Raw genomic sequence first — 26,082 nt, 5'->3', positions numbered from 1 at the left:
CTCAAGAATGTTGATGGTGGGGGATACAACGATGGTCATTTCATTGAATGTCATGGGGAGATGGTTAAACTCTATCTTGCTGGAACCAGAAGTGTTGCCCAGAGCATGCAATTAGATCAGAAAACTCTTTAAATTTTGTATCTGAGCTGCTTACCCTCTCCTCAACACCAAAAAGTGTTAAATACTCAAAGAGCAGCTTCATGTCATTCAGTCCTTCCAAAGCCATCTTGTTCTGGGACAGCTTGACATCCTGTACCAACTTGTTAATCAACTCTGTCCTACCTGTAAAAGACACTGGATTATTGTCTATGCTTCGCAAAGGAGTACATAACAAGACCGATAGATGCAAGATAACCACTTTACTGCTGGCTTACATCACAATCAGAATTAACTAACTGATATAGCGCCATATATAGTTGCATTTTAAATGTAAGCAGTTAGGCTGCATTCATACTGTGGCCTGGGCTTTCCATATCTCCTTGACTGGGGCACATCTCCTTTAGGAGGGAGACTTATGCAGCAAGTGGAGATGTCCCACACCAAATCTCAGCCATATTTCTCACAGAAAATAGGTGCAGAAGTAGGCCATCTGGTCTTTCGAGCCTGCACCACCATTCAATATCATGGCTGATCATTCCTTCAGTACCCCTTAGTCCCTTTAGCCACAAGGGCCATATCTAACTCCCTCTTGAATATATCCAATGAACCGGCATCAACAACTCTCTGCGATAGGGAATGCCACATGTCAACAACTCTGAGTAAAGAAGTTCTTGCTCATCTCAGTCCTAAATGGCTTACCCCTTATCCTTAAACTGTGTCCCCTGGTTCTGGATTTCCCCAACATCGGAACACTCATCCTGCATCTAACCTGTCCAGTCCTGACAGAATTTTATATGTTTCTATGAGATTCCCTCTCAACCTTCTAAACTTCAGTGAATACAGGCCCAGTCGATCCAGTCTCTCCTCATACGTCAGTCCTGCCATCCCAGGAATCAGTCTGGTGAACCTTTGCTGCACTCCCTCAATAGCAAGAACGTCCTTTCTCAGATTAGGAGACCAAAACTGAACACAATATTCCAGGTGGGGCTACACTTCACAAAGTAATAAATTGGCTGCATAGCACATTGGGACATCCTGAGAAGATGAACGATCTTATAATTTTGTTCCTTCTGCTTTATGTATAAAGAAACATTAAAAACAGTCGTGAAATCATCATCTAACATACATACTTAGCATAAACTAGTGAAAAAATTGAGAAGGCTCTCATGCAATCAGAAATTTACAGCACGGTAGGAGGCCATTTCGGGCCATCACGTCCGTGCCTGCCGACCAGAAGCTACGCAGCCTAATCCCACTTTCCAGCTTTTGGTCCATAGCCCTGTAGGATACAGCACTTCAAGTGCATAGTCAAGGGCTTTTTAAATGCAATGAGGGTTTCTGCTCCACCACCCTTTCAGGCAATGAGTTCCAGACCTCCACCCCACCTCTGGGTGAAGACATTTCCCCTCAAATTCCCTCTAGGGAGTCAAGGGTTATGGGGAGAGGGTAGGGAAGTGGAGTTGAGGCCAGGGAAGTGGAGTTGAGGCCATGATCAGATCAGCCATGATCTTATTGAAAGGCGGAGCAGGCTCGAGGGGCCAGATGGCCTACTCCTTTTATCTTCTAAACCTTCTACAAATGACTTTAAATCTATGTCCCCTGGTTGTTGACCACTCTGCTAAGGGCTCTGTTGGCTTTGGTCACAAACACCCCTTTTTTAAAAAAAGATAGCATACCATTCAGCTGAACATATTCTCCAATCTTGTCAGCAGTCTCTGGAGCCAGTCCCTTTTCTGCAACCATCTCATTCTTGACTTCTTCCCACGCCATCTACAGGAAGACAACAAAAGCATAAGAAGTCATGAAGTGAGTCCACGTAAGCTTCACACAGTGACCGGAACAGAAGTGCATCAGCTGGGATTGTTAAAGAAATGGATGCACATGGAGCAGGGAATATATAAATAAAAATATACATGCATAATAGTAATGCGTGTATATAATATAATAAATACATGATTTATTTTGCACACTAAATTATTGGCAAGTGCCAATGAAAAAATGCAATATTTTACAGAAAATCACTGGGCACCATCAGGAACCACAGCCTCAAGCCTTAGCCCAGCTAAGATATACAGGAAGTGTAATATCACCATTAATGTCATGAAAAATTAAAAGGCGGCTCACATGCTTAATGGGAAATGGTGCCATTTTATTAAAGATGTTTCACAATGGTCAAGTGTATGGAAAACATGGTCAGGAGTGAACACGACCCACCAATACATACTCACATGGTGACTGGGACATAAAACATAAGAAGTAGGAGTAGGCCATTTGGCCCCTTGAGCCTGCTCCGCTACTCAACAAGATCATGGCTGATCTGGGCTTGGCCTCAACTCCACTTCCCTGCCCGCTCTCCATAACCCTCGACACCCATATAGTGCCGAGCTGGCTGTGTAGGTCAGGAAGGTTACATATATTTTGGTTGCATTGATGATTTTGCTTGTCAATTCCTTACGAATAAATTCTACATTATTTCTATGCTCTCTAAATGTTGGGCTGCAATGCAAAGCTCGGTACAATTTAGGATCTGGATTTTATGAATGTTTTTCGTGTTTAATATGGTATTTGTCATTTTGCGCTGAGCTCGCTGACTTTAGTTTTGGATGGTGTTAGGGCCACTGCAACTGGCATCCGAGTCGCTTGGGGTCATGGTGGGAGTACCAGGGAACAAAATCAGCCAAGCTGACCCCTACCCAACAGCTAATGCAAAGTGCACACACAAAGCAAGAACAGACAGGATCAATTACCACAGGGAATGGCCAGCCAGACCTTGCCATCCAGGCCGGTATAGACAATGCCCAATTGGGTGGGATACTGGCCACCAAGGAATTGTATCCCAGTGAGAGTCAGCACCTTCAGGAAAGGGGATGCAGAGAATTGAAGAAAAAATATAAAACCACCACCATGATCAGTGCCAAGATTTGAATTTGGATCACTTAGTCAATCATGTTTTTGAAGGCTTCTTTTTGATTTAATATATGCAGAGTAGGGGAGATGCTTAATTAAGGCGCTGTCTGAAAGCATTCCACTTCAAATGACTGAAGGGTCGATACCAGAGGCGACACGAGGAAAAACTTTTTACGCAACGAGTGATTAGGAGCTGGAACTCACGGCCTGATAGGGTAGTGAATACAGATTCAGTAATAGCCTTCAAATGGGAATTGGATAAATATTTGAAGGAAAAATTGCAGGGATATGGAAAAGAGCAGGGGAGTGGGACTAACTGGATTGCTCTTCGAAAGAGCTGACACAGACACGATGAGCCGATTGCCCTCCTTCTGTGCTGTAATGTTCTTTGAGTCTATGAAAGCACACAAACCTCTACTGCAGTTAAAAGGGTTAACAACACAACACAGTTCACAAAGACAATCCAATTTGGAAGGTTAATGTTGCAGAGAAATTCGAGAGTGACCAGGTCATAAAATGGAAATTGGGAAAGATAAGGAGCTGTTTGCAACTGGCAGAACACTTAAGGTGACCATTAAGACCAATTGAATTGCTACCAAGGGCACTTGAAAACGCTGGAGATGCCTTTCACCCAGACAAAGTGGCACTTAAACCTCTAATGAATCCTGCAAACTAGTTTAATGTAAATAACAAAAAGCCCAGAAGGAAAGGCTAGTCACTATTATTGCAATTAAAACAAACACATTTTCACAAAACTTGGAAAACATTCTAACTGGGATGGCCAGTTGTTCCATTATCTTCATTCTTGTTACTGAAGCACAAGTATATAAACAAGCAGTTTGAAATTCTCTTCCACGAAAGGCAATTGATGCTAGGTCAATTGTTAATTTTAAATCCAAAATTGATCGATTTTTGTTGACCAAAGGCATTAAGGGATATGGGGCAATAGCGGACATATGGAGTTAGGTCACAGATCTCACTGAATGGTGGGAACAATCTCGAGGGACACAGTTCAGGAGACTGTCTCTAATCATCATCAGCACTGGAGAGCATTATGAAATTACACCTCAAGAAACTGCATCTGAACAAACAGCTCTCTCTCCCCCTTTGAAATCTTGGAGTAAATCATCACAGATAAAGCACGATTCGTACAAAAATAATGAGGTAGCTATACTAAGCATTATCAGCTTTAAAACATTGTTCTGTACCCTACTGCATACTGGGGTTACTGGAAATCTGAAATAAACCGAGAAAATGCTGGAAATACTCAGCAGGTCATGCAACACCTGTGGAGAGAGAAAGAGTTCACGTTTCAGGTCAAGTAAAAGCTTTTGAATCATTAACATAAGGCGGTATGCTCTCAATTCTCCCACCTTGTTCAACAAATTCATCTTTTGTCAGATTGAAGAGATGCTATCAAAATATATAACTCGTTGTGTTGATATTGTTCTGTTAAGTTTCAATTGGTCATTACTAGAATTCTGCAAGTTGATTGTGCTGTTCAGCTGACAACTGTTCTGTTTGTGATACTCCACAGACATCGGCTTTTTCTTCCCTCCCCTTTCAAAGGCAATGACTCCTCGCTAGGATGTGGATCCATGGCTCAAGTACCAATTCTTCGAGAGTTCCAACAGTATGTGCTGGCAGACTGTTGAACTGGGAGCCAAGCCAGATCCTCTCCTCACCCCCAGGTCCACGCATTTCCAGCAGCAGATCACTGGGTTATTGTCAGCAATGGTGGGAACACTGGCCGGTTTTCAGATCATCCGCCGCTGAAACCATCATCCATGGCTTTAGAACATAAGAACTAGGAGCAGAAGTAGGCCATACGGACCCTCAAGCCTACTCCGCCATTCAATAAGATCATGGCTGATCTAATCATGGACTCAGCTCCACTTTCCTGCCCGCTCCCCATAACCCCTTATTCCGTTATCGTTTAAGAAACTGTCTATTTCTGTCTTAAATTTATTCAATGTCCCAACTTTGTTACCTCTAGACTTGACTATGCCAACATACTCCAAGCCGGCCTTCCACATTCTACCCTACGTAAACTTGGTCATTCAAAACTCGGCTGCCCGTGCCCTAACTCGCACCAAGTCCCACTTACCCACCACTCCTATGCTCGCTGACCTACATTGGCTCCCAGTTAAGCAACGCCTTGATTTTAAAATTGTCATCCTGGTTTTCAAATTGCTCCATGGCCTGGCTCACTTCACCCTACCTCTAATGTCCTCCAGCCCCCACTTCTGCACTCCTCTAATTCTGGCCTCTTGAGCATCCCTGATTTTAATTACTCCACAATTGGCAGCTGCACCGACAGCTGCCTAGACCCCAAGCTCTGAAATTCCCTTCCTAAACCTCTCTGCCTCTCTACCCTCCTTTAAGATGCTCCTTAAAACTTACTTCTTTGACCAAGCTTTTGGTCACCTGCCCAAATATTTTCTTATGTGGCTTGATGTCAAATTTTGTTTGATAATCGCTCCTGTGAAGCAATAATTTACCATGATAAAGGTGCTATACAAGTAAAAGTTGTTGTGGAGGCATTGAGGCCAAGTTTAGACACCCCTTGCTGAACTCATTAACTGAACATAGCTGACCAAAGGTTCTGTTTCTCTCTCCACAGACACTGCCTGACCTGCTGAGCGCGACCAGCATTTTGTGCTCTGAACTGGTGTTGATTTTATCAACCAGAAACTCCTCAAAACAAATGGTTTTGGACAAGGACTCAGAACAGTCTGTGATAAAGAATGGGCTAGGTTTTCCACCCATTCTCTACGAAAGGGCAGCAAATCTGGCCCACGAGCCCATTACCTTATCCATTTTATCGACCGAGGAACAGATTGTCCGAAATTTATCAACTGGGACTCCGCACACTTCAAACATCCCATCCAGGACACGCCTGTCATTAACCTGAATACAGAGAAACGGATAGTTACAAAATCTTTACATCAGAACAGATTTTTCGCAATACACAGTTCCAATCTTATGGACAAGTCACTAATTGGTGTAAAACCAGACCTTCATTGTTCTAATTTGCTGAGAAATCAACGTGAATCAACAAGTTTCGATTACAAATCAGAAGATGGAATTCAAAACCTTCTCATCCCGTTGCCATATTTTGGTCTCCCGAGGTTGGAAGAGATGGTTTCAACTGGCCCCTCTGAAGTCAGTAGCAACTAATGTAAACCCTGCCCAATGCCTATTCTGGCCAGAGATGTACAGGCCAGTAACACTGTTGCCCGATTAATGATCTACAAGGACTTTCGCCAAACATCAGGGAGTCCTTGTGGTGAGAAGAGGCGCAAAAGTTTCAAACAACTGTTCAAACATCTGTATACACCACTGTTTGTTCGTTGTTCCATTCTGTGCAATCTTGCCTGCAATATAAAGAGAGGCTTTGTGGAACCGAGAGTCTAGTGCATTGCTGAACACTACTTGTATAATATATATGCAGCCAAGCCAAGAGCAAACAAAGCCTTAGGATGGCTGAGTGCTAAATTTGTAACTTGTCCCGTGCACCATTTGCAGACAAAAAGCCAACCGCTGCGAAAGAGCTGCCCATCTCCTCTATTGGAAATACTTCGCGTTTAGTCTCCCTTCATAATACAGATAACATTGGAACACAATGCAGGGAATTCAGGCCATACCCCCATGCCCCGTGGGAGTGTAAATAATCTGCTACGCCATTCCGCATCTTTTTTAATCCTGGATACATCATGCACATTGATGCAGAAAGCAGATGTCAAGGGGTTAAATGGTTTTATTTATTCTCACTAAAATCGCCTGCAGGTGTGGCGCTGTCACTGGATCAACCTCACTGACAGCAGATAGAAAATTTCAGCTTTGACCCAAGTACCTTGTATGTACTGAATCATGCTGCCTGCTTTGGTGTCATAAGTCTGCAGTAAAACTTGAAGAATGTGCACTGCCAACGTTGTAAAAGAGCGGAGGCCAGCCCACACTGCGATGTGCGCACACTCGATCCGTGCAGCAGAGCAGGTCTCCAGTTGTCCTGGTTTACCCTTGCCACTGGATAAAGGCCTACCTCTGTCAAGCCCGTGTGGGTGGCTGGTGTGCAACGGTCACCACACGTTAAAATAATCCACACACAGGCATCTTCCACCCCCTCAATTAGAGTTCACGATTGGAATATCGGGTCCTTCATTGAAACATCTGTTAACTCATGTGGAAGCAAGTCATCCTCATTCAAGGGACTGCCTATGTTGATGATAAAGAGTGGATTTCCGATTGAGGCTTACGTGCATTGTTTATACTACAATATTTGGAAAGTTCCAATGTCATGACCTACAGCACAAGAACAAGAGGCTGCAGATGATCAACAATTACATTGCAAAGATTGTACTGGATTATTATTGCACTGTAGCATCTAAATGGAAGTACAAAATCTGGATATTTGAAAGATAGGACCATGCTTCCTTAGCATCTGATTGTATGGAAGTTTAAGAACATTGGAAGAATTTAATTTCAATTCCACAATGAAGATTTCATATTTGCAGTCATCTAAACAGAGTTCCTTTTCAGTCATTAGCCACAGGCCAGCAGAAAAACCCATTCTACATTGGCCTTCAAAAGCTGTATTCCTTCTCAGCATCTCCTATTTTAACTCATTTTTTTTTTTACACCAAGTCCCCTTCAGTCATCACCCCTGTGCTCACTGACCTACATTAGCTCCGTCCAGTTAAGCAACACTTCCATTTTAAATTCTCAGCCTGGTTTTCAAATCCTTTGATAGCCTCACCCCCTCCCTAACCTGTTCCAGCCCCACAACCCTTAGATATCTGCGCTCTTCTAATTCTGGCCTCTTGAGTATCCTTCATTTTAATCACTCAACCATTGGAGGCTGTGCCTTCAGCTGCCTAGGCCCTAATCTCTGGAACTCCCTCTAAACTCCTATTTCCTATAAACCTCTCTGCCCCTCTATCCTCCTTTAAGACGCTCCTCAAAACCTACCTCCTGCTCCAATATCTCCTTATGCGGCTTGGTGTCAATTTAAAAAAAAATACTTCTGTGAAGCACCTTGAGACGTTTTACTATGTTAATGGCGCTATATAAATACAAGATGTTGTACAGGGTTTGAGAAGCATGAAACACCCCACCTACCTCAGTCTTTCTATCCTCTTACAATCTACAGGCTTTCAAAACCCAACCCTGGTATCACGTAACAATTAGTTCTTGTACTCAATCTCCTACTCATTTCACCCTTGGTGAAGTCCTGATCTAAGGACTTCAGCCCTTCTGTGATCAAAGCTATTTTTTGACAAGTTATTCCCTCTGCCAATGAACACACTGTATCCTACTGTCCAAAAGATGAAGCCACTCAGATTTCTGCCCTACAGGGATCTCGTACCGATAGAACTTGCACAAACTTTACTTCGCCAGAGCCCTCTATAGTTTTGTTTCACCCCAAGCCACTCCTGTCAACGGAAGTATCAACATATCACCCGTGAGTTCATTTCGAGCTCCAAATTGAGTGACCAGCTTTATTTGGAATGATATCAAGTAAAGCACATACAGGGCAGCTCAACAATGAATACATTAAACTGCCTCTACTTTTGAAGTCACACTCTGCTGCTTCAGCAGCGAATGTAAATGGTCTTTTTACACCACCTGTGTATCTGTCTCAACAAACTTGCAATATTATTCCCCCATCTCACACTCCTCTTCCTCCAAGCACAAACTAATTTATTGCCCAGTACTCTCCGACAGGAATTAACTGTTCTAGTTTGTCTTTTATTTGCCTGGAGCTCACGGGGAATTTCATGCAAACAGAAAATGTATTTTTGTTTTAAACTACTTTAATTGGATCAAGCTCCCAGAGACAATCTCAGTTCGAAATTGAATGGTTCACAGAATGAGGTTGCCCAGGTCCCTGAACCAACATCTACCTGGCTTAATTAGTGCCTCAAACCTGCCTGAAGGTCAAGGACAAAAAATATCTATGGCAACCATCCCAAGACTGCCTGTGCCTCAGCTTTACATTTATAGAGAACACATACAGCCAGTCTCACTTCTATCTGCCTTCACATAATGACATGACCAATTAATCCATCACATCTCCACCTAGGTTTCTCAATGAGAAAAGATTTAAATTAAAACGGCGGCACCTAACCTTCCCTCTAAGCTGCGCCGGTCCCCCACAACCTGGGATCGATTTCTCCGATGAGAAATTTCATGCATGCGCAAAACTTTGAATGGTCCGCAGTCTATTAAAGGGGCTGCGCACCTTAAGAAAATTAGGGAGAACATTTGTGGTGCCCTGCTGTGGTAACTCAAACATTTCACCGGCTCTCCATTCTCTCATTGGTCTTACTGAAATTTCCTCCATTTTACCTTAATTAGAAACTCTCCCAACTGCAGCTCGCTCAAGATCTCATGGACAATTTTCAGGCATTCGGCGTCTGGTATCATTGCATCGTGCTGGCCAGCAATATCAAAATCCTGAGCGAGGAAACAATTTGGTTTTTTTATTAAACATTTTTAAATTGGAAGTGGCAGCATAAATACATTTTGCATTGCAACACTGAAAACAGGCTAAAGAGAAAATGCAACAGGTAGCCAGACTCAGTTTTACAATTTGGATCATCTTCACTCACGCTAATTGAAAATGAAACTTCCTCAGGCAGGCCCATGCTACATGAAATGAAACTGAATGTTACAAAATGAGTGGGATAGCATGCTTTGGGATTAACAATCTACTTTTGTATGGGATACCTAAAGTATACGCTCAACCTCTCCAATGGGCAAAAAAGTCAAATTCACAATCTATATTTTTCAGGTTAAACTACAAAATATTTTTATTGAAACATAGATTTATATAGAAATGAAATAAATAAGATTACAGTTGTTAACTTTAATTCATTCTCTAAACTGTTTGCCAAAACCTTAAGCTTTTTGAATTCTTAGTCAATTTCACAATCCCTTCCAGTATTGATCACTCCCACAGACTCCATCTATACTGACATACTTCTGAGGACCTCCTACCAATAAATGATGTACTGCCAGGAACCACTCTCCTAAATTCCAAAAGGTAATTATCAACTGCGCAAAGGAAAATAGTTCACTCGCAGCAGGAAACATTTTTATTAGTAGACAGCAATAGAAATGTGCTGGTAAGTCATCAAATATCGAGAAAGCAATGACTCTGTGGACTCCTAGGATCCCGTTGAATAATCCCTCCAGGGACCCCAGTTAAATACCATGTATGGATCAGCATATCATGGATGACAAAATGGGGCAATATGACTGAGTGCAACTTATACACTGGATTTTTACAGTGCAACTGTCTGTAAATATGCTTGCAGCATTTCATGCTTTTTGGATTATGGTCATTATTATTCAGCTATTCCAAAATGGTTCCACTTCTGCAACTTAAATTATTCCCAAGTAGAATGTTTCGCCAAAAACATATGACCAGCATATACTCACACACTGATAGAACTCCCTGTAACGGCCCCTGGTCATGGCTGGATTGTCTCTTCGGTAAACTTTGGCAATGTGATATCTCTTAATATTAGTAATTTTATTCATTGCTAAGTAACGGGCAAAGGGCACCCGAGAAAAGGAAGTCAAGGACAAATATAGTAATAATGACAGTACTGGCTGCACAGCTCTACTTGAAATCTTATGCTTTGTATGTTGGTCACATAAATCAGGAGATTACAATGATGGAAAGTAATTACCATCATGCCTTCATTTTAAAATCCTTCCCAGAAATCTCTCTTATCTACCACCAGAAGACCGACGCTGCTTGAGGTCTGGTTCCTTGCCTGCTAGTTGTCCTCCAGTATTTCACCCAATTGACTAGTTCTCATTTTGAGCCTTGACAAAATGTCAGGTGGTTATTCAATAGGGTCCCATCTGCTCTCACCTGACATCTGTACGCACCTTAAACATTCACTTCCTCCACCAACCGCGCACCGTGGCTGCAGTGTGCACCATCAACAAGAACTGCAGCAACTCGCCAAGGTTTCTTCAGCAGCACCTCCCAAACCTGCGACCTCTACCACCTAAAAGGACAAGGGCTGCAGACGCATGGGAACACCACCACCTCTGCAAGTTCCCCCCCCAAGACACAATCCTGACTTGGAAATATATCGGCCGTTCCTTCATCATCGCTGGTCAAAATCCTGCAACTCCCTCCCCAACAGCACTGTGGGAGCACCTTCACCACACGGACTGCAGCGGTTCAAGGCAGCGGCGCACCACCACCTTCTCAAGGGGCAATTAAGGATGGACAATAAATGCCGGCCTTGCCAGTGATGCCCACATTCCACAAACAAAAAAAAATTTGCACTTTCCAGCAGGGATAAATGATTAGCAATCAGGAATGGGAACCCATGATTTTTTTCCTTTCCCTATTCTGTGGACATCAAGGTAAAATGTCGTGTCTGCATTACTGCCCCAGCTTACTGAGCACAGGCTGGGCATCAGGTCTGCTACATTTTTATGCATGTGGCTCAGTACAAAAGCAAGTAGTTGCACTACCTGCTGGGTATTGAGCAGATCTCAGCATTTTCAATGTTTAAAACAGTACATCTTCAACCAAACCAGTCCCACTGCCTTCCGATGATGTCTTCGGGTTAGGTGCAGTGAAAGATGGGATTTTCCCTAAGTCTGGTAACTGTAACTGTACTTCTTGGGAGACCGGGTCAGACTGTTAGTGGGTGAGAACATGCAGCAGTCACAAAAGTTGAACGGTGGCACTGGCAGTAACATTACTCTGCTTTCCATCAATTAAAAACAAGCATATTATAAAGCTACACTATTATAAAACACTGGTTAGGCCCCAGCTGGAGTATGGTGTCCAATTCTGGGTACCGCACTTTAAGGATGTCACAGAGAGGGTACAAAGGAGATTTACTAGAATGGTACCAGGGAAGCGGAACTTCAGTTATGTGGAATGACTAGAGAAGCTGAGATTGTTCTCCTCAGAGCAGAAAAAGTTAAGGATAGGTTTGACACAGGTATTCAAAATCATGAAAGGTTTTGATAGAGCAAATAAGGAGAAACTGTTTCTCGTGGCAGAAAGATCAGTAACTAGAGGACACAGATTTAAGGTGATTGGAAAAGAACTAGTGGCATCATGAAATTTTTTTTTTTTTTTTTTTTTAAACGTGGAGAGTTGTTAGGATCTGGAAGTAGATTCAATCTTAACTTTCAGAAGAAAATTGGACAAATACTTGGGAAAAAAATACGGGGCTATAGGGCAAAGTGTGGGACTAATTGGATAGCTTTCAAAGAGACGGCACAGGCACGATGGGCCAAATGGCCTCCTTCTGTGCTGTATTGATCTATGAAGGGGCGTTCTACTTTCTGAAGGAAAAATGGATAACTTTGACGAAGGATTACTCAAGATCAGTGAATACGTGCAGACCACACAACTTGATCTTTGTTTTGTAAGCGATTGTCTACGCTATTATATGCTGTGCAAGATATAGATTACTTTCAGGAAAAATGGAATCCTGCTTGATGTACATTGATGACGGAATGAAGTGCAGTGTAGCCCTTTTAAGTAGCACCTTGGACTTCAAGTGATATATTGGAGCCAGATTTTCTGAAATCGAATACTGCTTTTAGTTTCACTGTGACAGAGACATACAGAAAGCTGCCTCATAAATCAGGTATTTGGTTAAGTTGAATGTATTGAGTTGTTTACTGAAGGTATGCTCTGCTTGTATCGGTATTATTTGAATAAGCTATGACTTATAACAAATCTAATAAAAATGTAAAATTCAGGTCACACAGATGTGGACAATATTGCACAGGACAGAGTGCATGACTTCAGATTAAGTCGACTTGGTTGAACTAGGCATATCAGACAAGGGCTTAAATTTAGTTGCGCTCCGTAATCAAAGTCTTGCTAATAAAGTTGCTTAAGGGCCGTTTTAACTGCCACCTAGTCTTGGTTCTCCTCTTCAAGTTATCGCAATCACAAAGTTACCATGTTCTACCCCAGTGATAGTTAAAGCCACTGGGCGGATGGAGAAAGATAAACATCCAATTCAGGCACCATGGGGAAAAATCCTGTTTAGAACGTCCACAAAGAAAGACTTGCATTTATATAGCACCTTTCACAACCTCAGGATGTCCCCAAAGCACTTAACAGCCAAATGAAGCACTTTTTGAAGTGCAGTCATAGTTGTAATGTCAGAAACACAGCAGCCAATTTACACACAGCAAGCTCCCACAAACAGCAATGTGATAATGACCAGATAAATCAGGTTTTAGTGATGTTGATTGAGGAATAAATAGTGGCCCCAGGATATCTCCCCTGTTCTTCTTCGAAAGAGTGCCCGTGGGATCTTTTACGTCCACCTGAGAGCGCAGACGGGGCCTCGGTTTAGCACCTCAACCAAAAGAAGGCACCTCCAACAGTGCAGCACTCCCTCAGCATTGCACTGGGGTGTCAGCATAGATTTATTAGGAACTCGATCGAGATGTCCCCAAGCTCAATTCACTTAGCTCAGTGGAAAGAGAAGCCTTTCATCCCATTAGTCTTACCTAGATTTCAGCCCAGCTCCCAAAAATGAAAGGCCAATGCAATAAATCCACTGCGTTACTCAGTCTCCGACCCCATTACATTACAGTGTGGGACAAGCGGATGGGGACTGGGCAATGGGCCCCTCCCTAGCTCTGTAATCTCCTCCAGCCCTACACCAATGTAATGAAAAATAAGAGGAAACATTGCCTACAAACCCTCTGAGCTCCTCTAATGCTGGCCTCTTGAGCATCCTATATTTCAATCGCTTCACCATGGGCGGTCGTCCCTTCAGCTGTCTGGGCTCCAAGCTCTGGAATTCCCTCCCGAAACCCCTCTTTTCTCCTTTAAGACGCTCCTTAAAACCTCTCTCTTTGACCAAGCTTTTAATCATCTGTCCTAATATCTCCTTACATAGTTCGGCGTCAAATTTTGTTTGATAACTGCTCTTGTGAAGCACCTTGGGACGTTTTACTATGTTAAAGGTGCAAATTGTTGTTACCGTTGAATTTAGTTCACATACAGCAGATCAAGGATACGGTTAGGTCGTAACGCAATGACAACAGCTCACCACCCTGGTCCTTTAAATCATAGATAAGTTTTGAGTCTTCACCATATTTTCCCATCAGAGTTTCCTAAGGAACAGAAATATACTGTGATTCCACAAAAGATTAATATATTTTCATTAATAAATTATATGGGTCTTGAGTGAAAGATCAATGTAACACTTACCTATGCAATATTGTCTTTTTCTGGTATCAACCGTGGATTTTCAACCAATGTGCAGCAATTACAGTATGACTTCTATCATCCACGCACCCAATTAGCTATATACCCAATTATCTACAAATGTTATCTGAGTAGATCAGAGGTAACATGGAAATTATGGGCAATAAAGTTTGAACAATCACAAATCAAATACAGGCACTGTGATAGGGATACAATCCTTCATCATTAAAATCAATGAGCCAATAGCATAAATTGTTTGAACTCCTCCAGTAATTTTATTACATACCACTCTGCATATAGTCCACTGGTTAAAGCAGAAAGTAAGAGGCACTCCTGAACACCCCCTTATGATGCAATAGCAATGGAGTATCTCAGCACACACAGGAATAATTCAATCATGTTCGATAATGTGTTTCTGTTAGCCAACTTAACAGTTTTGGACGTGGTTGATACCGGAGATGAAGGGGTTGTCTTATGAAGAAAGGATGGGTCTATATTCAATGGAGTTTCAAAAAATGAGGTGATCTTATTGAAACGTAGAAGATTCTGAGGGGGCTTGACAGGGTAGATGCAGAGAGGATGTTTCCCCTCATGGAGGAATCTAGAACTAGGGGGGGACATCGTTTCAGAATAAGGGGTCGCCCATTTAGAACGGAGAGGAGGAGCAATTTCTTATATATTTAAAGGTGTAGGATAAACAGATTTTTGAACGATATGGGAGTCAAGGGTTATGGGGAATGGACAGGGAAGTGGAGTTGAAGCCAAGATGTTATTGAATGGCAGAGCAAGCTCGAGGGGCCAAATGGCCTACTTCTGCTCCTTTTCCTTATGTTCTTATTCGAGCTCCATGTATATAGTCCTCATCATCATCATAGGCAGTCCCTCAGAATCAAGGAAGACTTGTTTCCACTCCTGAAATGAGTTCTTTGGTGGCTGAACAGTCCAATACGAGAGCCACAGACTCTGTCACAGGTGGGACAGACAGTGGTTGAGGGAAGGGGTGGGTGGGTGGGTGGGACCGGTTTGCCGCACGCTCTTTCCGCTGCCTGCGCTTGATCTCTGCACACTTTCGGCGCTGAGACTCGAAGTGCTCAACACCCTCCCGGATGCACTCTTTCCACTTAGGGCGGTCTTTGGCCGGGGACTCCCAGGTGTCAGTGGTGATGTCTCACTTTATCAGGGAGGCTTTGAGGATGTCCTTTTAACATTTCCGCTGCCCACCTTTGGCTCGTGTCTGGCATGCGAACTATCTGGCCTGCCCAGCGAAGCTGATTGAATGCGGTCAGTGCTTCAATGCTGGGGATGCAGTGAAGACAGGGTAACGGGAAAATCAGAATGCACTGCAAGAACTAAGCACTCAATGGAGCTGCTATTGCATTGCACTAGGATTGCAGTAAATCATAACATTGATGGTAGCAAGCCAACTACATTACATCCTCTTGATTTGGGAGCAACACCCATCAGCACAGAGGTATGGTAGCCTACTGGTTATGGTGCTAGAGAGCAGAAAGATGCCCCATAGCAAGTTGTGAAATTAAACTCAGCAGTTTGTCGGGGGGCCGGGGGGGGAAGTGCCCATGGAAACTGCCAGACTTGTTAAAAACCCAATAGGCGCAGAGAAAAAACCTCCTACGCCTGCCCGGTCTTGCCTACACAAAACTGCAGTTGCACACTATGTGGTTGACTCTTAATGCAGACAACCAGGGATGGGTAATAAATACTGCCTTGGCATTATAAATGTTGTGCTTCTGATCTTTGATTGAAAGCAAATTCAGAGATGTTGGGGAAAATACAGATGGTTACAGATCCAGCACTGGTGGTGGTAACTACCAATGTTCCTGCTAATTATTTTTGGGTGCATGGCTCATTCAAATTACTTCGCATGTGCATTTCTTTATTTAAAAGCCGGCGAGTGGCCTGTGCGGGACCTCCAAACCAGTGTGCAGCCATGCAGCTTAATGGGAACATTAAAAAGATTTGGATTGATATAGCGCCTTTCACGACCACCGGACGTCTCAAAAGCACTTTGCAGCCAATGAAGTAGTTTTGGAGTGTAATCACTGCTGTAATGTGGGAAACGCAGCAGCCAACTTGCGCACAGCAAGCTCCCACAAACAGCAATGTGATAATGACCAGATAATCTGCTTTGTTATGTTGATTGAGGGATAGATATTGGCCAGGGCACCAGAGATATCTCCCCTGCTCTTCAAAATAGTGCCATGGGATTTTTTTACGTCCACCTGAAGGTTTGAGATGCGAGAAGTACCGATCAGGGTCTCAGAGAAAGGTGGACCAGAACTGGACTTTGTAACTCGAGCAGGGAACAAGCAGTGGGAACGGAAACCACAATTCCACAGCTACAGAATCCCAGCCTGGCCACACGGCAGCCTCAACCGAATTTCCTGAGCTATAAAACTCAAAATTAATTCTCCCAATTGTGAAAGCGATTCTAAGTATTGTAATAAAACAGACTGAGCCAGCAGAGCGAGAGTGTGTAGAAGTCCTGGAGAGGGAGAGAAGACATTGCCAGAGGAAGAGTTGGAGAGAGGGAGTAGATACAGAGAAAGAGAAAAGAGAGACAGACACGGAGAATATGAAGAGAGCTCAGAGAGGGAGGTGTCGCCCCAATCGAGAGAAATATGCAGGTAGAGCACAGCCCCACTGAATGCCTTACCTTGAGCTCAAACACTGGGGTGTCAATGGTCTCAGCTCCGTGGCGTTTAAAGCAGTTAACGTCTCATCTGAAAGACGCCATCTCCGACAGTGCAACACTCCCTCAGCACTGCACAGTCAGCCTAGATTTATGCGCTGAAGTCCCTAGAGTGGGGCTTGATCCCACAACCTTCTGACTCAGAGGCGAGAGTGTGCTACCCACTGAGCCACAGCTGATTTTGGCAACAATGGGTGAAATTTCAGGTGATGAAGTAGCAGTATTACACAAAAGCCTATATAGCGTGTTAAAGCCTATTGGCTCAGGTGTGAATTTCCCCACAATGTACTCGTACCAAGATGCTAAGTGACCCAGACGACAGCACCATTCTATCGGAGAACCCCCACCCCGCCCCAATCGAGAGAGAGAGAAATATGCAGGTAGCGCACAGCCCCACTGAATGCCTTACCTTGAGCTCAAACACTGGGGTGTCAATGGTCTCAGCTCCGTGGCGTTTAAAGCAGTTAATGATGGTGTTGAAGGCTTGCGCGCGGATGGCCATTTGCTTCGGGTTGTAGTCTTTGGTTCCCTGCAACATTGAAAGCTTGCTTAGAAAAGTAGCACACCGTAATATTTTTTAAATCAAATAGATGCAAATACCATCGGTGTTGAAGGCAAAGATGGCGGATAACCATGACTGTGTTGGCTGGAGCACTCCCAGCCACCTCTGTGCAGACAAACATAGCTGCTTTAAAGTCCAACTGGCTATCGAAAGTACCCTGTAACATAAACAGGCAATTTCTAACACAGCCCGCATAGACACTGAACATACCTTAGGTGTTTTGAGTATAAACTGATGTTTCCCATCATTTGTTTCAAGCTGAGCTTTCAGTTCCATCAACTTTGACAATTCCTCTGAAATCTGAATAAAGTAATAAAAACATTTAAAAAAATGCAGTGAATAAAATCTCCCCCCTTCAACCAATGGACAATTTCATTAAAAAAAAATGTTCTACGCTATCTTTGCAATTTAAAGTCTGTAAAGAGGAAGCTGAGAATTTGCTTTCATTTGGCAGAAATTAACAGTAAAGCATGTTATCAAGCCTCTTTGGGGGGAAATGTTTTGCAAATTGCAGTCATTTCAAAACTACTCATTCCCGTGTATTTCCAGAACCCAAAATAGTGCAGCGACATTAATGGATGCAGGAGCTATCCATACACTCAATTCCCATCAGCTTTCCATAGATCCAGCACTGATCAAAGTGACAGAAAATTGGAACACAGATTCTGCTCACGTGGAACAATGCAGTTAAGAGATAGTCGAACCTGCATACTCAAAAGTATTTAGTGCCTCTGCAGGCGGCCAGCATTTCAAAAGAGAACGGCAGGAGTCAAGTTAGCATGTCTCACTGATGTCAGCAACAGAAAAGCAACATGCTGCCGAAATTAGAAAAAAGATTTGCAGTGGCTAAGGTACCTTCCCCAAGTGTGAGCCTTTACAACAAGTGCTACGGCTATTCAATCATGGAGTGCATGCTGAATTGTGTAACTTTGAGTACACCTGTGTGAAGACGGAAAATGGCAGCTGACAGCAGTGTGAAGAAATGATTTCATAGAATCATAGAAATTTACAGCATGGAAGGTGGTCACTTCGGCCCATCGTGTCCATGCCGGCCAACCAAGAGCTATCCAGTCTAATCACATTTTCCAGCTCTTGGTCCGTAGCCCTGTAGCTTACGGCACTTAGTGCACATTCAATTATTTTTTTTTAAGTGTGGTGAGGGTTTCTGCCTCTACCACCCTTTCAGGCGTGAGTTCCAGATGCAAACCACTCTAGGTGAAGAAATTTTCCCTCAATCAGGTCTCCCCTCAGCCTCCTCACTCAAAAGAAAACAAACCCAACATCTCCAATCTTTCCTCATAGCCAAAATTCTCCAGCCCAGGCAACATTCTTGCAAGTCTCCTGTAATGTAGTGACCAGAACTGCATGCAGTACTCCAGCTGTGGCCTAACCAATGTTTTGTACAGTTCAAGCATAACCTCCTTGTTCTTGTATTCCATGCCTCGGCTAATAAAGACAAGTATTCCATATGCCTTCTTAACCACCTTATCTACCTGGCTTGCTACCTTCAGGGATCTGTGGACCTGCACTCCAAAATCCCTTTGTTCCTCTACACTTTTCAGTGTCGTACCATTTAATGTGTACTTCCTTGCCTTGTTTGACCTCCCCAAACCTCACACTTATCCGGATTTAATTCCAGTTGCCACTGTTCTGCCCATCTGACCAGTACATTGATATCTTCCTGCAGTCCGCAGCTTTCTTCTTCATCATCATCATCAACCACACAGCCGATTTTAGTACCATCTGCAAATTTCTGAATCATACCCCCTACATTCAAGTCTAAATTATTGATATATACCACAAAAATCAAGGGACTCAGCACTGAGCCCTGCAGAATCCCGTTGGGATACCGCCTTCCAATCACAAAAACAATCAACCATCATTACTCTTTGCTTCCTGCCTTGGAGCGAATTTTGTATCGAACTTGCCACTTGCCCTGGATCCTATGGACTTTTACTTTTGTGACCAGTCTGCCATGTGGGACCTCAACAAAAGCCTTGTAAAATACATATAGACTACATCATACGCACTATCCTCATTTAATTTTTCGAGGAGGTAACCAGGAGGGTCAATTAAGTTAGTCAGACACGACCTACCCTTAACAAGTCCATGCTGACTGCCCTTGATTAATCCATGTCTTTCCAAATGAAGATTATCCTATCCCTCAGGAATTTTTCCAATAATTTTCCTACCACTGAGGTTAGGCTGACTGGCCTGAAATTACTCAGTCTATCCCTTTTTAAACAAAGATACAACATTAGCAGTCCTCTGGCATCACACCTGTAGCCAGAGAGGACTGGAAAATGATGGACAGAGCCTCTGCAATTACCTCTTTTGCTTCTCAACAGCCTGGGATACATTTCATCTGGGCCTGGAGATTTATCTACTTTTAAAGCTGCTAAGCCCCTTAATACTTCATCTCTCACTATGTTTACCTTGTCTAAGATTTCACACTTCTGCTCCCTCATTGCAAAATCTGCATTGCCCCCCTCTTGTGAAAACAGATTCAAAGTATTCATTAAGAATCATACCCATGTCTTTGCCTCCACACACACACATTTCCTTTGTGGTTTCTAATAGGCTTCACTCTTTCTCTAGTTATCTTTTTACTCTTAATGTATTTGTAAAACATCTTTGGGTTTTCCCTGATTTTACTTGCCAACATTCTTTCATACCCTCTTTGCTTTCCTGATCTTTAATTGCACCCCTGCACTTCTTATACTCCTTTAGAGTTTCTGCATTAGAGTTCTCGGTATCTGTCATAAGTTTCCCTTTATCTTACCCTGCATGTCCCTTGATATCCAGGGAGTTCTAGATTTGTTCACCCCACCCTTATTTTTTTTCTTAAGGGAACATACTTGCTCTGTACCCTCAGGATCTCCTTGAATGCCTCCCAGTGCTGTACCAGCAAGTAGCCGTTTCCAGTCACTTTGGTCAAATCCTATCTCAGCTCAGCAAAATTGGCTTTACCCCAATTGAGAACCTCTACTCCTGGTCCACCTTTGTCCTTTTCCATAGCTACCCTAAATGTTACTGAATTATGATCACTAGCACCAAAATGCTCTCCCACTGACACCCCTTCCATCTGCCCCTTTTCATTCCCCAAAACCAAGTCCAGAACCGCCTCCTCCATTGTTGGGCTTGTTACATACTGGCCGAAGAAGTTCTCCTGAATGCATTTGAGGAATTCTGTTCCCCCTGTACCATTTACAATACTTTCCCCCCCCATTAAATATTAGGATAGTTGAAATCCCCCAGTATTACAGCTTTGTAGCTTTTGCACATTTCCCACATATTGGTTCTTCTATCTCCATCTGACTGTTTGGGGGTGTATAGTACATTCCCAGTAGTGTGATCGCCCCTTTTAAAACTATACAATTGTCCTGTTTTGTGGTACTTCGTGGTTTGTGAATAGCAGGTTTGAAAAGAAATGCAGATCCGATTGCCTTGCTTCTGCTGTCTACTCATTCCTCATTGGCTAATCAAAAGTAGCAAAAAAAACCATACCAGACATTTGACTGGTAATTTAAGCAGACAAGTGGTCATTTCAGCTGATGGTGATGCTTTGTTCTCAAGATGAGAGCTCTGAAAGGGGTGGTGCTTTGATTGCTTGTTAGATGCAAGGCATTTAATTGTACAGATTCTTAGTGTGACTTTATTATAATTTTTAAAAATTCATTCCTGTGATGTGGGCGTGCTGGCATTTATTGCCCATTCCTAATTGGCCTTGAGAAGGTGGTGGTGAGCCGCCTTCTTGAATAGCATGGTGAAGGAACTCCCAAAGTGCTGTTTGGGAGGGAGTTCCAGGATTTTGACCCAGCAACGCTGAAGGAACGGTCGATATATTTCTAAGTCAGAATGGCGTGTGGCTTGGAGGGGAACTTGAAAGTGGTGGTGTGCCCCTGCTACCCTTGTTCTTCTAGGTGGTAGACGTTGTGGGTTTGAGGTGTCGAAGAAGCTACCCTTGACATTTCAGTAACATTATTATAATATTTGTGGGGTTTTTTCATTCATAGCATGTGGGGTATGGAGAGAAGGCAGGAAAGGGGTACTGAGGTTACTGATAAGCCATGATCTTATTGAATGGTGGTGCAGGCTCGAAGGGCCGAATCGCCTACTCCTGCACCTATTTTCTATGTTTCTATGAATCACTTGAGAAAAACAGACTGGCTCATGGAATAGAGAGCTCCCTGAAGCTGCCAGTAGTCTTTCTACTTCCATTCAGGTCTTCTTTTAGCAAAGAAATGCAAATATCCGAGCCACAGATTTCTTTTCAGAAGCCTTCAACGTTGCTCTTCATCAGATGACAAGGTACACTTAGCAGAGGTTTTTTTTTTGTACAATTAAAATAAAAAGTTAAATCTGCACAGGTACATTCTTGGGTTGAAATTTCTAGTGTCTACATTTTATTATGGTTCACCCAAGCACTAAAATGGTTTAATATTCGAGATAAATTGACTACAAAATTAAAATGCCAGACCTGCTAGTAGAGGAAAACTTTGTTGTAAACGCACCTGTTCATTCGGCAGAGAGCACATCACACGTGCAGCCATGTTGCAGTGCCCAATCCGGTAGCAGGCGAATCCAGACCAGTATTTCCCAGCAATTGTTCCAAATTTGTTCATTTTGGTTTCAAGTTAGGTGCAACGTGCCCCACGCATCCAATAATCACAAAAGTCCCATTAAGCAACGTTAAGAATCAAGTCCCATTGAAGTCCACCCATCACAATGTTCATTCCCGCAGATTGCATCCAGAATCCACCGGGTCCCAAAATTACACAGCACACGGGGAAGGATTTGCCAGATGGATTGCGCATGGAGGAACAGGAGAAAACTGGTCAGCAACTACCACTAACCCAGTGGTACAGTGTGGCAGCAAAGCATGGTGGGGAGGAGTAACAATGGTCATTAACTAAACCGAAAAACAGATTTCAAATTACACAGTTCTGGAAGAATATTTTTGCAAGTCACTGGATCGTTGTAACCTATTGATCATTACAGCTGAGCCTATTTCCTTAGTTACTAAAGCCAAGAAACAACAGCATGTGGTATTTAGGTGCTAACTATTTCTCTAACTACAGTACTAATATGTTACAACCATCAACTTGGCATTGGAGGGGGGTACAAGCAATTAATTCATTTCAATTTGTAAATATTCTACATGAATTTTAAGATTAGCTGGTGTACACCCTTGTATTTCAATACAAATATCCCACCCATTTCGGGATTTCACGTTTCCTTGAACTGTTACTGAACATGTGCTCTGTTTTTATTATGCCCATACTCTATTGCTTGGCAAGGTTCTTATCAATTGTAACAGTTGATAAAAAGTTTGTTCAGAAATGATAGTGAAAAACTTAGTGTGGAGTGGATACTGACATTCATAAGAACACAAGAACATAAGAATTGGAGCAGGAGTCGGCCATTCGGCCCCTTGACCCTGTTCCACCATTCAATGAGATCATCTCATTGATCTTCTACCACAACACATTCCGGCACTATCCCCATATCCCTTGATTTCCTAAATATTTAAAAATCTATCGATCTCGGACTTAAATATACTCAGACTGAGCCTCCACGGCTCTCTCGGGTAGAGAATTCCAAAGATTCACCACCCTCTAAGTGAAGAAATTTCTGCTCATCTCAGTCCTAAATGGCCAACCCCTAATTCTGCGACTATGACCCTGGTTCTGGACTCCTCAGCCAGAGGAGTTCATGTTCATAGTTTCCCACTTTTCTCAAACAATACAACGATAAACCCTCTCTGTAGTCGAGTGTCCCAAGGATGCCAGCAATTCACCTATTCACCAATAAAACACATTTCAGGTATGATAATGACTGTTAGCATTACACAGTTCTCAGTGGGGAAGACAGGACAGAATTTACCCAAGGACCATAGTATATCAGCAATTATGAAATTCTAACATTATATATTTTTCACAATTTAGAAAATGTGTTCTAGTTATAGTACAAAAATAAAATACTGTGAATGCTGGAAATCTGAAATAAAGAGAAAATATGTAGGAAATACTCGGCAGGTCAGGCAGCATCAGTGGAGAAACAGAGTAACGTTTCATGTCGATGACCTTTCCTCAGAACAGTTCTGATGTACGGTCATCGACCTGAAACTTTATTCTGTTCCTTTCCCCACAGATGCTGCCTGACCTGCTGAATATTTCCAGCATTTTCTCCTCTTATTTCTAGTTCCAATAGTTCAAAGGATGTGGACATTTACAATAGCCAGACTATCAGAAAACGATTGCAATTAAAAAGGCATTGATCAAGTCAGTTAAAAAATGTGGCTAATGTTGGGTAGAACTTTACTGGCATGAAGATGTTAGTTTTGTGTTGAAGATTGATTCTGTACTACAGAACGATGTATAGATTTTTGAATTTTAATGATAATCTGGAAGAATTCTGGACCAAATAAATGCCTAAATTGAACATAAATGAATCTACAGAAACCAGTCTTAAAAGAAATATTTCTGTGATAATTTCCCCTTGCAAGTGCTCTCTGAGGCAATTTCAGCCAGCATTACATCATCCAGTTATAGCTCCACCCTTTGAACAAATAGTATCAGGATGAATTTCAGGGAAATAACTGATGCAATTTCATTTCAGGTCACTGTCTCGCTCCAATGGAGTTTTCCTCAGTTTTAGTGGCTTAAAAAGATTTTACTGAGTTTGGATAGGAATGATTCAAAATGATTGTAGTCCTGCAGAATTTATACAGCTGTCTCTCAGTTCAGCTGAAATAGTTAGCAGTTCAACTGCTGTCCTGGTGTAAATGAAACCGAGATGACAGAACATACTGGTATTTATACAGCGCCTTTACCATAGTGAAACGTACCACAGCACTTCACAGTATTACGAGACAAAAAATTTCACACAGAGCCACAAGGAGAAGTTAGGTCAGATGACCAAAAGCTTGGTCAAAGAGGTAGGTTTTAAGGAGCGTCTTAAAGGAGGAAAGAGAAGTAGAGAGGCGGAGAGGTTTAGGGAGGGAATTCCAGAGCTTAGGGCCCAGGCAGCTGAAGGCACGGCCACCAATGATGGATGATGGAGAGATTATAATCAGGGATGCTCAACAGGGCAGAATTAGAGGAACGCAGACATCTCTGGGGGGGGGGGGGGGGGAGGGGCGGGTGTCTGAAGCAGTTGAGAGATAGCGAGGAGCGAGGCCATGGAGGGATTTGAAAATATGCTCATTTTGAAATCGAGGCACTGCTTAACTGGGAGCCAATGTAGGTCAGAAAATGCTGGGGTAATGGGCGAGTGGGATTTGGTGCGAGTTAGGACACGGGCAGCTGAGTTTTGGATGACCTCCAGTTTATGCAAGATAGAATGTGGGAGGCCAGCCAGGCCTCTCCACACAAAGAATAGTGAAAATCTGGAACTCTCTCCCTCAAGTGGTTGTGGATGCCATGAGTCAATTGAAGCTTTGAAGACCGAGTTTCATGGATTTTTGTTGGGCAAGGATATCAAGGAATATGGAACAAAGGCAGCAAAATGGAGCGAATATATTTGAATGGTGGAGCAGTTCCAAGGGGCTGAATGGCCTACGCTTGTTCCTATCTCGCTGGAAAACACAAAAATGTCAGAAAATGGAAGTGCAGAACCAGGGGTCACAGTCTAAGGATAAGGGGTAAGCTGGGCCTTTATAGACTGGAGTTTAGAAGGATGAGAGGGGATCTCATAGAAACTTATAAGATTCTGACGGGACAGGACAGGTCAGATGTGGGTAGAATGTTCCCAATGTTGGAGAAGTCCAGAACCAGGCGACACAGTCTTAGGATAAGGGGTAAGCCATTTAGGACTGAGATGCGGAGAAACGTCTTCACTCAGAGAGTTGTTAACCTATTTTCTATGTTTCTATGTTTAACACAGGAGACATTCGGGAGTTTAATGCTGTATTTGCACACGAAGTTTAATTTCAGGAAGCAGTTCTGCGATGCTCATGTTGCTCATTACATGCCCCTTCCTTTCTCTTGTCTCATTGTCTCCACTCTGAGCAGTGAGTGAAATCTACTTATATCGAACTTCAATCATCACATACAATCATAGAAATTTACAGCGCAGAAGGAGGCCATACGGCCCATCGTGTCCATGCCGGCTGACAAAGAGCTATCCAGCCTAATCCCATCTTTCAACACTAGGTCCTCAAGTGCATATCCAAGTACTTTTTAAATGCGATGAGTTTACGCCTCTACCACCCGTTCAGGCAATGAGTTCCAGACCCCCACCACCCTCTAGGTGTTATCTAGAACTAGGGGGCATAGTTTCAGAATAAGGGGTCGCCCATTTAAAATAGAGATGGGGAGAAATTTCTTCTCAGAGAATCATGAATCTTTGGAATTCTCTACCCCAGAGAACAGTGGAGGCTGGGTCATTGAATATATTTAAGGTGTGATACAGATTTTTAAACGATGGAGGAATCAAGGTTATAGGGAGCAGGCAGGGAAGTAAGTGAAGTTGAGACCAAGATCAAATCAGCCATGATCTTATTTAATGGCAGAGCAGGCTCGAGGGGCCAAATGGCCTACTCGTTTTTCTTATGTAAATCCCAAATGCATGCAA

General features: G+C 42.9%; 1 protein-coding gene across 1 annotated transcript in view; it reads right to left on the bottom strand.

Annotated features, from left to right (window-relative positions):
- hars (histidyl-tRNA synthetase) overlaps positions 1-26,082 on the bottom strand; it is a 35,480-nt gene that overhangs the window by 8,109 nt on the left and 1,289 nt on the right. Inside the window, exons 2-9 of the mRNA XM_070878016.1 lie at positions 17,716-17,805; positions 17,353-17,472; positions 14,044-14,139; positions 10,453-10,578; positions 9,358-9,465; positions 5,818-5,916; positions 1,776-1,869; positions 155-282 (exon numbers count right to left, since the gene is read on the bottom strand). Of these exons, the coding sequence (XP_070734117.1) occupies positions 155-282; positions 1,776-1,869; positions 5,818-5,916; positions 9,358-9,465; positions 10,453-10,578; positions 14,044-14,139; positions 17,353-17,472; positions 17,716-17,805 (861 nt within the window). The remainder of the gene's footprint in view (positions 1-154; positions 283-1,775; positions 1,870-5,817; positions 5,917-9,357; positions 9,466-10,452; positions 10,579-14,043; positions 14,140-17,352; positions 17,473-17,715; positions 17,806-26,082) is intronic.

This window comes from Pristiophorus japonicus, chromosome 4 (assembly GCF_044704955.1).
Source record: "Pristiophorus japonicus isolate sPriJap1 chromosome 4, sPriJap1.hap1, whole genome shotgun sequence".
Classification (NCBI taxonomy): domain Eukaryota; kingdom Metazoa; phylum Chordata; class Chondrichthyes; family Pristiophoridae; genus Pristiophorus; species Pristiophorus japonicus.
Note: the sequence above shows the minus strand (reverse complement) of the source record. Positions and strands in the feature narration are given on the sequence as shown.